The following is a 13,045-nucleotide window of genomic DNA, read 5'->3' as shown; positions in this document are numbered from 1 at the left end:
TGGCCCACACCGGTCCACCCCAGGCCCGGGGCACACTCGCCTGTCCTCCATGATCCGACACATGTTGTAGATGGCACTGTGGCCCAGGTGGGTGCCCAGGAGGTTACGCATCAGCTGGGAAACAAGGCACCGCCATCAGAGGTGAGCAGAAGCCAGCCCCAGGGCCCGGGGGCCAGCCTCGTGCAGACAGCACTCTGAAGCCCTCCGCGTCCAGCGGCCTCCTGCCGCCTCCTCCCAAACACAGAGGCAGCAGCGTTTTCAAACTACTACCAAAATCCCGGCCTCAGCTCAGACCCCAGGAAAATGCTACTGGATTCCCCTCAGTAGGGCAGACAGCCATTCACTGAACACAGCACAGCCCTTGTCCTGTCCACATGCCTGGCCTCCACCTTCATCTGGGGAAGCCCCTCCAGAGCAGTTCAGAACCCCACCTTCCAGCAAGGCTCACAGAGCTCCTTGACGTTGATGGTGCGGCAGAGAGTGACGATGAACAGCGGGAGACTCTCGGCCGGCAGGCAGTTGTAGCAGACCACGGCGTCCAGCACCTGCAGGGAGACCTGGGGGAGAGGGACACAGGTCACGCCGGCCCCGCCTCCCGCCCACAGGGATGTGCCCCACCCCCAGCCTCGTTCCCACCCTCCTTTGGTCAGTGACAGGCGCCCCTCCCCACTGCCAAAGCAGCCTTCCTCAGAAGGAGAGGGAGGGAGCATCACGGTCACGGTGGGTCGCCCCATCTGGAACTACAACCCCACGACGGAGGTCATCCAACCAAACACCCTCACTTCCTGTGGAGTCCTGAGCACCAGAGAGGCCAAGCAGCTGGCCCAGGGCCACGTAAGCAGTGAGGGGCAGTGCGGGGCTCGAGCCCAGAGCTGGGATCCCAAGCGCTCCGCCACCCGGCCCGCCCAGGAGGGTAAGAGGACCGTCCCTGGGGGAGAGCAGCTACTGACCTCTATGTCTACGGACGACACCGTCTGGACACACAGCAGGCAGATCATGCTGGCGGAGGAAGCGCAAGGTCAGTGGAAGGACGTCTCCGGGGGGCGGTGCGGCTCCGCCCCACTTTCTGGGACCTCAACAAGTCAGTTAAAACCAAGAACTTGACCCCCCGAGGGCTCCACTCCCCCACAAACAGGCAGGTGCCTGCCTTGTGCCAGCCACGGGGCAGCACCAGCAGGACCCAGTCCCTGGCCTCACGGCTCCCTGCGTACGTGCAAAAAAACGACGGCGCAAGCGGTAACGGAGGCGCTGGCTGGCGGCGTGCGCCGGTGAAAGCGGAAGCACCCGTTCCGCGGGCAGGAGCACGGGCGGCCACGCTGTCGCGGCGCCTCCGACTGCTCACTGCCTCCGACGGCTGAGGCAGCAGGGCCGGGAGCAGAGGGACGTTACGGGAACTCCTTACTGGACCATCGATGCAATGTATTCATCCAGGTAACAGCTGTTGAACTTGACCAAGTTCACAAGCACCAAGAGGAATTCTGAGGACAGGCCGACGTCCATCCACTGCAGCACGAACCCAGCTGAGGGGGAAGAGGAGGAGGGCAATGTCTGGCCTCCTCCCTCCACACCAGGAAAACACCCCCGGCCCTCCCGCTGCCGTCAGCAGGCCACGCGCAGCCCCAGCAGGTCAGCACAGCCAACTCTGAAGTTCACCTGACCCGGGCCGCGCTGACCGGGTCCAGGCTGAGGGGTGGTAGCAGGATTTGTGTCTGATGCTCGGAGCCCGGGTCCTGAGGCTTCTTGGCCCTCTACCCCTCCCTGAGACTCTCTCAACAGGGACAAAAGCCACGCTTGGCCACTGGCCAAATCACCTCAGAAAACCTGAGCACAGCAGCCAGCAGCACCTGTCCTGGAGACAGACTGCCAGCTGGGGCCCATCGCCGGGCCCCCGCCAGCTGATTTCTTCCTTCTCCTCCCTCCCCTCCCCACGGCGGAGGCAGAAACCTCACCCCATCAGGACAACAGAGAGGAAGGCTAGCCAAGAGGAAGGCTGGGAGGTCAGGCCCAGGGCACACAGAGGCCCAGCAAGAAGACACGACAAGGCAACCCCAGCCCCCCAGAAACTTCAAGGTACCCTGGATAAAACACGGGCTGACGCGCGGTCAGTAGCACCGCCTCCCTATAACGAAACTTGGTCCTCCTCCTGCCCCCCTAGCAGGCCTCACTCCCCAGGGACTCTGAGCGAACAGGTCTGCAGTGAAGCCCAGCACTGTCCGTCTCTAACAAGCTCCCCGGGGGACGCAGCGGCTGTCCCGGGCCATACTCAGACAAGCAGAAGCTCATGGTGTCGCACCCTCCGCAGCGCCCCCCTGTGCCTCAGCAGCCTTCTGGCATTCAGAATCCAACGGGACCCCCCCAAGCCCGAGAAACCCCGCGGCACCCACCCAGTTCTTCTTCCAAGTAGGTGATGTGTCTCCCGTTGTCCGTGAGGGCCTTGAACACTTCCAGTCTCTCGTGGAGGTCTTCATTGGAGGGGTAATCCTTGATGACCTTAAAGAAGAGGGCTCTGAGCACGCCCAGGTGGTCCCCCTGAAAACAGAAGCACAAGCTCAGCTGTCCTGCCAGGACCCCTGCCGGCTGGGTCTCCCGCACAGCCATACGCTGTCCAAGTAGAGGGGGGCTCGAGGACTCCCGACCCTGGGACCCCTTCTCCTTCCCAAAGGCACTGGCTGTAAGCGACCAACTGGGCATGTCAGAACCACTCCAGACTGGCGCGCATGTGTGCACATGTCTGTGCACGAGCTGTGGGCACATAGCAGGGGACAACACAGTTCCAGCCTGGGGCTCATGGCCAGAAGAGACACGTTTGTGTCTGCGCATGATAAAAACGGGTCTGACCAGGGGGCGCCTGGGGGGCTCAGTGGGTTAAGCCTCTGCGTTCAGCTCAGGTCATGATCCCAGAGCCCTACATCAGGCTCTCTGCTCAGCGGGGAGCCTGCTTCCCCCTCTCTCTCTGCCTGCCTCTCTGCCTACTTGTGATCTCTCTCTGTCAAATAAATAAATAAAAATCTTTAAAAAAAAAAACAAAAACGGTCTGACCACTCTGAAAGGGGACAAGCGTTTCCACGCAGCAGGGGTGTGCAGGGCTGGGGGAATGCACAGCAGGGAAGAGAGCCTCCAGGCAGGAATGCAGAGGCTGCCGGTTCTAGGAGAAGCCAGGAGCCAGGGAGCCATGGGCAGAGGCCCAGGCCGGCAGCAGGAGGGCAGCAGCAGGCCACCAATCTCTCAAAGTGGGCACATCCCTTTCATTCTGCAGCCTCATCGACACCCCAAAACATTCCAGAGGAGGGAATAGCCACCCCCATTCTCCAGGAGAGGAGGCGGAGGTCCAGGGGCTCACCCGGGGTCCCCTGGGTTCAAGAGGCTGGGGTGCCCGCTCGGGCTGTCGGGCTGCAGAGAGCCGGTGCCGGGGCCCTCACCAAAGGCCAAAGCCCACGGGTGGCACAGACGGAGCAGTCCACAGCCACCCGAAGTCACGCCCCACACCCAGCCCAGGTCCACCGGCACGCAGCCCTGCCGCCCATTACCTGCCCCTGCACGATAGCCTTCAGCAGAGCCAGCACCGCGTGCCGGGCCTCCGGGGGCCGCTCCGGCTGCAGCAGGTCCGCCACGGCCTTCCACAGCGCCTCCACCGCATGCTGCCGCCAGCAAAGAGGGACCACGGTTAGGGGGTACCGGCCCCCTCCACTCAAGGCTCAGTACCACGAGCAAAGGACAGAGCGGAACGGTTCTTCTGACTCAGAACTCACTCCCCTGAAGCCCACATGTCGTGTGCCCTCACAGCCAAGTGACCTGGAGGCTGCTGGGGCCCTGCCGCAGGCTACTGCGAACCGCGAACACGCACAGGCTCTGGCCACAGCCTGGCGGGGAGGGAGGAAAGCAGCGGCCAGGGGAGCTGTGCCAGGGGCCCCCAGGGTCGGTCAGGAGTCCCCCTTTAGAGCGTGCTCGGACTCCAGTGAAGAAAGCCACTGAAAGAATCTGAGGACCAGGCAGGCCTGGGTCTACAGCCTGACCCAGAAATCCCACTCCCCTGGCCTCTCCGTACCAGCCAAGGGCCCCTCTCTACCACACGCCTGCCCCGCCTGGGCTGCTGAGAACGCTGTGGGCTTCTGCAATCTGCCTCCCGGAGTAACGGGGTCCTGTCCCCTGCAGCTGCCCAGAATCAGTCTCTCTTGTCACCTCCTCTGCTCCACGTTAATCATCCCGGGCTCCCTTCAACCAGGGTCTTCAGACCTTCAGACATTCTCAACCTTTTCTGGGCTCACTTCCCTTGGGAGAGGACTAAAATGTCCTTTAGATGGTGTCCGACCCACATTATGACCATTTCAGGATGCTCTGGAACTTTCACCTCCTTTATCCTACACATAACACTCCTAGTGACACAACCGAAGCTACAACAAGATCACACACCAGCCCGGGGGACTCTGCCAGCCTCTTGGGCTTATCTGTCTGTTCACCACAGCCCCCCCCGCTTCCCTACCTACAGGAAAACTTTATGGACGCAGAAGACTATTTTCACCTTTATCCTCAGTAACTTACAGCCTGCGTGTTTCAGATGACCACCGGATGTCGTGGCGGCCCTCCCCTCCCCCTTAGTAAATCCCAGTCTGCCTGGTCCGTGTCTCCTCCCAAGTTGCCCATCCGATCTCCGGGCCAGGCTAGAGCAGAGCCCTGAGGTACTCTCACGACAACCTCCAGGGACGCCTGGAGAGAGCCTGCAACCATCCGCCCGAAATAAATGGGCTTATATCTGTGAGGCTGCTTGAGGCTACCAACCAGACACCTCTCCCAAAAAGACACCAGAAATGGCATGCTTTGAGCCACAAGGTTTCCAGATGCTCCCTTTCCTTCCCTGAAACGTGAAGACTCAAGTAAGCATGCATTTCTGCAACTCCCTATTAAAGCCTTTCTCGGAACTGCCACAAAAACCTTAGTGCCTCTGCTCCCCACCTCCACGTGTGAGTGACCCCAAGGGATTATGCCCAGAGCATTCCCAGAAGCTCCCCTAAAAGGGTGCATAAGTTAGTAGTAGCACTTAGCGCTCAGCCGGGCTCCTCGAAAGAGCCACGTCAGACTTGTGGACAGCAGCCGACTGAGGCAGACCTACCTCTTCAAATTTCTTCGTTTTGGCAACCTCGCAGATCTGCCCTATCACCCGGATGCGACTGTTGATACCACATTCGACACTCAGTTCCTGGCGAGAGATGAAAGCGGCAAAGGGGCCGGGGCTCAGGCAAGGGGTCTCCTTAACCACCAGGCACAGACCGCCCGAGAATTCCCATGCTGGAGACCTGCCGCGGCTACTTCTGAAATCAGGGACCACCAGAGTTTACGCCTCCATCTCAGTGGGGTGAGAACAGACTACCTCTCTTTTTTGCGATATTTCGTTTTATTGAGATAAAATTCACGTAACAAAATTAGCTGTTTGAACGATGCAAACCTGTACAATTTTGGCATATTCACGACGCCTGCAACCGTGTCCGCTAACTCCCAAATGTTTTCATCACCTAAGAGGAAAACGTCCCACCCACTAGCAGTCACCCCCCCTCCCCATCCCCTCAAGCCCCCACAAAAGCTGACCGACTTTCCGTTTCTACGGACTCTCCTATCCTGGACATTTCACGGCTGTGGCAGTACTCGTTAGGCGGGGCCTCTGTGCCTAGCTCCTTCCACTTAGCAAGTTTCCAGCGTTCGTCCACATCACAGCATGTGTCAACGCTTCGCTCCTTCTTTTGCCGAATGACAAATACTCCGTTGTACAGAGCTTATTGCGTTTTGTTTCTCTGTTCCCCAGCTGACGAGTACCTTGGTTGTCTCTGAACGGGAAACCTCACGCGTGCAGAAACTCGGCATTTTCTAAATCACGGTGCCGGGATGTGGGAGAGCGACTCAAGCACACTCCAGGAAACAAAGACCAGCTGCTCCAAGGAGCTCACAAATGACCAGGGTAACACCTGGCTATAACCCTAATCCCCTGTGGACACCAAGCCCGGTGTTTTCGCCACGGTCAGTAGAGCAGGCTCTCCCGCACAGATACCCGAGTTCTACCTCAAGTGTGCTGGACCCAGTCCCCGAGGTCCTGACTTCCTCGACCTCCGACGGAAAGACAGGCTTCCACGGCACTGGGGATGGCAGCAGTCCCACCTCCCACAGAACCTGGTGGCAGAGGGGACCCAGCCTGCCCTGCACCTCCCAACAGGCTAGCAGAACAGACGATGCAGCTCACTCACTCTCAGGATGTCGGCGGTGATGATAAACTCCGTCTGTTTGCCCTCTGCAGACCTGGGGTTTGGCCTCGGGGTTCCCAGTCCTAACAGATTCCTGAATTTCTCCTTCAGGCCTGAATCTTTGCTTGTCGGCTTGGCCATGGTGGACAGGAACGCACCAGAGGCCGCCTCTACACCAAGAAAACAAGCGGAGAGCTCAGGGGCAGCTCCCCGCATCTGCCCCGCTGCCGACCTCCGGATGCCCGCCCGGGAAGCCGAGTCTCGGGTGAGCACGAGCCTCCCACAGCTCCTGGGAGGAACTCAAGCACAGCCTAGCGGTCCCGGCTAGCAGCGGGCACCGGGTGAGGGCGGGGAACGGCGCGCAGCGGCCCTGACGCTCGCCTCCGTCTCCTCCCTGACGTGGGGAAGGCCTGTCCCGGACGCCTGAAGCAGGGGGACCCCCCGGCACCCGCTCCGTCTTAAAACCCAAGAGGACTGGCGGCTCCAGGCTCAGGCTGCGGTGGGCGCAGCCGAAGGCCGGGGCCGCGACACTGCGGGGTCCGCCCCCGCCGCCTCTGCGCGGAGCAGCACCCTCCCCTCCCCGGCGCGGCCGCCTCGCCCTGCCCCATCGCGGCCGGGCTAAGGGTGGGCAGGGCCGGCGTCAGCGGTCTGGGGGCAGCGAGCCACTCACCCGGGACCCGGCGCCTGGCCGTCCCGGCGCGGAGAAATGAGCGCACGCCGGGCCCCACCCCCCAGCCCCGAGCCGCCGCCGGAAGCTCGATCCGAACTTCCGGCAGCGCACAGAGCCCGAGCACCGCTGGCGAGCTTGCCGGGAGTCGTAGTTCCCGGCCGCTCTCGGGCGGAAAGGCGGAGCGAGGATCGAGTCACGTGACGAGCCGCGGGGGACGCCGGGATGTGTAGTGCACAGAAGTTTGTCATGCGCATGGCTGGCGTGAGGATGGTGACCCGAAGCCGGAGCCGGAGCCGGGGCTCGGGGGCCGGGCCGCGGGGGGCGGGGGAGGAGGCCACGCCGGTGCGGAAGGGAGAGGCGAATGCAGGTAGCCCCGCGCCCGGACCGGCATGGGGAGAGAAACAAGGGGGGGAACTGCAAGGGGCTGGGGGCTGGGATTCCGAGTCGCACCCACGTGGGGCGCTGGCTCCCACCGCTCTTCCTGTTCCCAGGACGCAGGGGCAGGGGTCCGGGCGCTCGCCCCTCCCCGACCCTCCGCGTCCCGGTAGCCTGTCCCGGGCGCCAGGCTTTCTGTGGCACACCAGCCTCGTCCTCGTAGCTGCTTCCCGCTCGGAGAGACCGGGCGCCGAGGACAAGCCCACCCCGAGGGCGCTGGAGGGTGCCCCTGAGAGGAAACGGGAAAGGGCGTGGTCTTCGTTTTGTTTATCCTGCAGGCCTCCAGGATCCAGGGTGTGCAGGACCCCGGGGTGAGCGAGACCCACAGGGCCCCAGCAACAGGACAGCCAGAGGGGGATTCCCATAGGCACCCAGTGAACTTAGGGGTGTGACAGATGCACGGAAAGGGAAACCGGGGCAAAAGGAGTCAGTAGGGGACAGTGCCAGCTGCGTAGGTACCTTGATGCTGGGATGGAGTTTGGGGTTCGCCATGAATACAAGGAAAAATCAGTGAGGAGTTGTGAACGGAAATGACACAATCTGATTTGGGCCTTGGGAATGTCTCTCTAGGCGGGTGTGGAAACAAGAGGGGGGGGGCACCTTGGAGGAGGCCTTGGGGAGAGTCCTGTACTAATGCAGCCTTAGTCAGGAGCTCTCCCCAGGAGGCCAGGGGAAAGCTGACTTGCCCCCAGAACACGAGCTGCAGAAGCCAGAGCAGCCCCAGCTGCGAAAGATGGTGGATGGTTGTTGAAGGAATGATGGGGGGGGTGATAGCAGGCAGGGTAGCACCCACACCCACCCTCACCTATGGCCCCCGCTGAATGGCACTTTTTTTGCAGAAGGAAAGAAAAGCCATGGTCTCGCAAAGCGCCAGCGGAAGACGCAGAAACTGAGTGTCGCCTATGAAGCCTCAGATGATGAGAAAGGAGAAGGCGCCAAACCCCCAGAGGCACCAGGCTGGGAGCCCCCAGACTGGCAGCAGCAGCTGGTGAACATCCGCACCATGAGGAGCGGGAAGGACGCACCTGTGGACCAGCTGGGTGCTGAGCACTGCTATGACCCCAGTGCACCCCCAAAGGTAGGCAGGCGCCCCGTCTGCCTGGTCACTGCCTTCTGGACAAGACACTTGCTTCCTCTCAGGCCTCTGTAGGGCACAGCCTGATGCCTGGCAGCCCTTGGCTGGAACCCTCCCTGGCAGGCAGCCCCGCGAGGGGACAGCGCCTGGGCTTGTGTGTGGGATGCGTAGGGTTATCCATGAGGCCACAGCGATCACAGTGGCAGGCACCGGCTGTCGAGCACCGGGTTTGACACTAAGTGTTGTGATCATTCATCTCAGCCTCCTAGTGGTATTTGTGTGACAGGCACTGTCACTGTCCCTGTCTTCCTTACGTATGAGAACACGGTTCGTTGGCCAGGGTAACAGGTGCAGGTGGGGAAGGGTTTGCGGGGGCCGGCCCACGGTGAACACCCAGGACCTGCCACTACTCTGGTCCCCGTCACTGTGTAAACAGGTGCGGAGATACCAGGTACTGCTGTCCCTGATGCTCTCCAGCCAAACCAAAGACCAGGTGACAGCAGGCGCCATGCAGCGGCTGCGAGCTCGGGGCCTGACGGTGGACAGCGTCCTGCAGACGGATGACAGCACGCTGGGCGCACTCATCTATCCCGTAGGCTTCTGGAGGGTGAGTCCATGGGCCTCAGAAAGACGTCAGGAGGCCAAGGGGAGACTGTGGGGTATGGGAGGCCAGGTGGGCATCTGAGGTTGTAGGGACCCAAATGTGAGTTCCCACTGGAGCCCCCTGCCCGTCTAACCAGCAAACGGGGCCAGGGCTATGGGGCCTGCCTCCTTGGCCTTTCCTGTTTGCAGCCCACCCCTTCCTTCCTCCACCTCCCCACCCAGCTGACTGGCGCTTCCCTTCCTCCCTGAGGCTGCCCACCCGCCTTTCCCTTTGTTTACTCCAAGCCTCCCTGGAGTGCGTCACCCCCTTCCCTCTGGAGCCCCCACAGGCCACAGAGCACTGGGTGGTGAGTGGGCGGATCTGTTGAAGACCCCCCGGGCGGGTGGGGCTGCTTCCCCTTGGCATTGGTGTGGGCTGCAGTTTGTCAAGAGGGTTTTAAATAGCCCTCTCTACTCGGGGCAGAATGGGAACCACCCAGCTGGCCTGGCGGCTGGCGGGGGAGCCCCAGGCTCCAGTCTTCCTTCCTGAAGGTCCAGGTCCAGGTGCTGCGGAGCCCAGCTCCTGGCATGGCTGGCCTTGCTTAGCCGACCTGGCATCTGAGGGAGTGATGGGACAGGGGACCCGAGCAAGACCCCACACATGTGTCATTGTTCCAGGCAGATGGAAAGCAGGGGTCCAGGCCGCACTGGGCCTACCTCAGTCTCCCTGCTGCCCTTGGCTCATTCCCACCTCTTGGGGGGACAGAGGCAAACAGTTGCCTCTGAATGTGTCTTGGACAGGTGACAGGCAGCTCCGGACACCTGTGAGTCTCCATCGGGACTTATCCTCCCAAATAGGTCTACATTCTCCACCTCTAGAGCTGACCTCCCCCCCGTAACCCCCCACCTCCGTCTTTCAGAGCAAGGTGAAGTTCATCAAGCAGACCAGTGCCATCTTGCAGCAGCGTTATGGCGGGGACATCCCATCTTCAGTGGCAGAGCTGGTGGCACTGCCAGGCGTTGGGCCCAAGATGGCGCACTTGGCTATGGCGGTGGCCTGGGGCGCCGTATCTGGCATCGGTGAGTGGCATACACGGTCAGGGAGGGCAGGGTTGGTCGCATCCCATGGTCTGTGACCCCAGCTCAAGTTCCCTCGCCCACAATGTGACCCAGGGGATCAGAAAGATGTTTGCAGCACTGAGCTAGGCCTGCCTGGTCTACAGGTAGGTACTGATGCGAGGAGTTTCCGTTTGCTGAGCCCCTGCTATGCGCTGGGCTCCGTGAGAGGCCCTGGGGATGGGTTCAGGGTCCACGCTGTGTATGGAGAAAGACGTTGGGCAGGTAACTCCTTACCTTTGAGCTAGAAACAGTCTTGGGGGGGCGTGCACAGTGCTGTCAGCGCTGGCCCAGGCTAGGGCATCTGGGAGACTTCTAGAAGGAGATGATAATTCAGCCAAGAGCTGAAGATTGAAGCGGGCTAGTTAGGCTAGGAGGAGGAAGTGCTGTCCAGGCAGAAGGAGCGACGTCCACATCAGGTGGGAGAAGTGGCCAGGAGAAGGCGGCCCGAGAGTGGGCAGATGGGGGAGGTCCGGTAAAGGCAGGGGGACACCAGGGGAGGGGGAACTGGGGGGAGCCTCTTCTAGAATCCCTTTCCTGACATTGGTGGTGTCCATGAAGACAGACCCTGGGTCAGGCTGCGGCTGCTTCTTCAGGTCTTTGCCCAGACGTCTGGCTCCTGAGGCTGCCCAGCTGCTGGCCCAGCCAGCCCAGAAACCTAGCTGGCCACAGCCTCTCTGCATGCCCCTGCCCCGACCCTGGTTACCCCTCCGGAACTCCTGCAGGGGGAGGGGGGGGCAGACATCTTCCCAGCACCTCCCCGGCTCCTAAGACCTGCTCCCTTCTTGGCACTGCATTTGAGGTGGAAGGCAGCTAGGGGCTGAAGGTCCTGACCGTGAAGGCTGCAGCCCAGCAGCCCCAGAGACTGGTGATGGGCCAGGCAGGGGCTAGGGCAGAGCCTTCCCCGAGCCCTACCCCCACCACCGCCCTTGATCCCGCAGCCGCCAGCTTCTCAGCAGATACCTGAGCTTATCTGGGCAGCTGTCCTCAGCTGCCCGGGTCTCAGAAGGGGATGGTGGGGGGTGCCTGGCAGGTCTGTGGGGGGAAGGGCCCACCGCCCAGGGACTTCCGGAGCAGCAGACACACTGGAAGAAGTCCGAATGTCACCCTTTCCGTATGTCTGGAGGCCCTGCCTCTCTGGCTTCTCCGGGAAGGGGCCCATCAATTAGAAAGCCAGAGCAGCCAGTCCCAGCTGGGTGACCAAGAGACAAGACGCTTAGCCTCTGTGAGCTTTGGTCGCGGAGCTGGGAAAACTTACAGAGGACCAGTCCACAGGAGGCTCCTGTAGTGTGGTGTGGCCCTGGGCTGGGCCTCTGGGGGACAGGCAGCGTGATCATTTCTGTGCTACAGAGGAGGATGCTGAGGCATGGTGACCCACTAACCTGACTCCCACACCTGTGTGCTCTCCCTGTGTCTCCCAGGGTGCCCTCTGTCAGCATCTGGGCAGGGCCTGAGCCTTTTTCCAGACCATCAGGAGCAGGGGAAGGGAGCAGGTGTAGGACTCAGGTTGTCTTTGGCAAAGTCGGGAGGAGGTAGGGACTACAGCTGGTGGGGAGAAAAGGGCCCTGGTGAGCAGGTGCCCAGGGCAAGCCCTGGGGTGGCTGGCCAAGGGATGCCGGGACTGTGGCCCAGGGAGAGGACAGCTGCAGCTGGCCTGGCCATCCTCCCTGCTCTGTCCCTGGCCGTGCCGTGCTGGGTGTGGGCCCTGGGAGCGGCCTGGCACCCACAGCCAGCGTCGGGGCGAGGAGGCACAGCTCCCTGCACCCCTGCTAGGGGGCCCAACCCCTTTGATTCGAGCTGCTGCCCTGCCTTCCGTGGCAACCCAGGGTTTGGAGCGGGGAAGACTCGGGCTCCAGGCCTGGGTCTGGCCAGCACGCCCTGTGAAGAGCCGGTCCTGTCTCCTGCAGCGGTGGACACGCACGTGCACAGAATCGCCAACAGACTCGGGTGGACCAAGACGGCGACCAAGTCCCCAGAGAAGACCCGTGCGGCGCTGGAGGCCTGGCTGCCCCGGTGCGGCAGGGTGGGGGCTGGCGGGGCTGCCCTCAGCCTCCCTCCCCCACTGACCTCTCACCTTCACAGGGAGCTTTGGAGTGAGATCAACGGACTGTTGGTGGGCTTCGGCCAGCAGACATGTCTGCCCGTCCACCCGCGTTGCCAGGCCTGCCTCAACCGAAGCCTGTGCCCAGCTGCACGGAGCCTCGGTGGGCCGTGAAGCCTGGGCCTGGACGCCATGCACCAGCCGACCGTGAGCCTTTGCTGGGGGAGCCACAGCCTGTTTTCTAATAAAGCTCGGGAATCGTTTGCAGCCGGGGTCTGGCCAAGTCTCGCCTCTGGGGCGTGGGGGGCAGGCCGGGAAGCACGTGCGTGCACTGCATGTGTGCCCGTGCTCGCGTGTCTGAATAGGGCCGGCTGGGAGGCTGACACGGGGACGTGACCATCTGGCTGTGTACGGGGCGGGGTTGCGGGAGCCTGGGACCGAGGAGACCGGTCGTGGGAGCCAGCTGCACGCAGCTGCTAGGAAGCCTGCTGGAGACCCGGGCCTCCTCCCTCCGGGGCAGCAGGCCAGGGATCCAGGTCTGCACCTCCCCTCTTGCTGAACTGCTCCGTGAGAGCTCTCTGCTTGGAGGTCCCCCTGTGTTTACAGAGCTACCTGTCCTGTAGAGTAACACCAGTAGGCCCAAGCCAGGCATCACAGGGCACAGGAGACCTGACCTGTGCGTACCTGCCGGGGTGGGGGCGGGGAGGCTATGCAAGAGCGGAGGCGTCAAGGGTGCAGAAGGCATGGAGAGTGGGGTGCTGGGGGGCAGGGGGAGGGAGAAGCTGGCAAGGGCCCCAAAGGGTGCCAATGAAGGAGGGAGCAGGGCTCCAAGTTACGCACCCCCCCACCCCCAGGGTGGGGAGGAAAGGGAGGGGAGAGTGCGGAAGCTGAGCAGGGTC

General features: G+C 62.2%; 2 protein-coding genes across 18 annotated transcripts in view; one reads left to right on the top strand and one right to left on the bottom strand.

The window, feature by feature from the left end:
• The window catches only part of TSC2 (TSC complex subunit 2), a 31,458-nt gene extending 24,432 nt beyond the window's left edge, over positions 1-7,026 (bottom strand). For all 8 annotated transcript variants that reach the window (XM_047713973.1, XM_047713976.1, XM_047713975.1 and 5 more), the window contains exons 1-9: positions 6,898-7,026; positions 6,231-6,397; positions 5,108-5,194; positions 3,528-3,638; positions 2,385-2,529; positions 1,403-1,520; positions 951-999; positions 432-557; positions 41-114 (exon numbers count right to left, since the gene is read on the bottom strand). In XM_047713973.1, coding sequence (XP_047569929.1) covers positions 41-114; positions 432-557; positions 951-999; positions 1,403-1,520; positions 2,385-2,529; positions 3,528-3,638; positions 5,108-5,194; positions 6,231-6,368 — 848 coding nt within the window. In that variant the 5' untranslated portion in view covers positions 6,369-6,397; positions 6,898-7,026. The remainder of the gene's footprint in view (positions 1-40; positions 115-431; positions 558-950; positions 1,000-1,402; positions 1,521-2,384; positions 2,530-3,527; positions 3,639-5,107; positions 5,195-6,230; positions 6,398-6,897) is intronic.
• Positions 7,027-7,104: 78 nt separating this feature from the next.
• On the top strand, positions 7,105-12,413 carry NTHL1 (nth like DNA glycosylase 1). Of its 10 annotated transcripts, none has more exons than XM_047713986.1 (7): positions 7,105-7,264; positions 7,611-7,643; positions 8,172-8,410; positions 8,844-9,014; positions 9,910-10,069; positions 12,013-12,118; positions 12,188-12,413. In XM_047713986.1, the coding sequence occupies exons 1-7, from the start codon at positions 7,120-7,122 to the stop codon at positions 12,318-12,320; spliced, it is 987 nt and encodes a 328-aa protein (XP_047569942.1). In that variant the 5' UTR covers positions 7,105-7,119; the 3' UTR covers positions 12,321-12,413. The 10 variants fall into 10 exon arrangements, with proteins under 10 accessions (XP_047569942.1, XP_047569940.1, XP_047569944.1 ...); XM_047713984.1 differs by having other exon boundaries at positions 11,932-12,118; XM_047713988.1 differs by lacking the exon at positions 7,611-7,643.
• Positions 12,414-13,045: the final 632 nt, after the last annotated feature.

Source organism: Lutra lutra, chromosome 18 (assembly GCF_902655055.1).
Source record: "Lutra lutra chromosome 18, mLutLut1.2, whole genome shotgun sequence".
Lineage (NCBI taxonomy): Eukaryota > Metazoa > Chordata > Mammalia > Carnivora > Mustelidae > Lutra > Lutra lutra.
This window is presented reverse-complemented; position numbering and strand designations above follow the sequence as displayed.

Bases quoted from the DNA above. Each gene is read 5' to 3' on its own strand.
- NTHL1 (XM_047713982.1), top strand. From the start codon at position 7,120: ATGTGTAGTGCACAGAAGTTTGTCATGCGCATGGCTGGCGTGAGGATG. The intron at 9,015-9,909 runs GTGAGTCCATGG...TCCGTCTTTCAG, and splicing joins ATCCCGTAGGCTTCTGGAGG to AGCAAGGTGAAGTTCATCAA. The intron at 10,070-11,931 runs GTGAGTGGCATA...GTGGCAACCCAG, and splicing joins GGGCGCCGTATCTGGCATCG to GGTTTGGAGCGGGGAAGACT.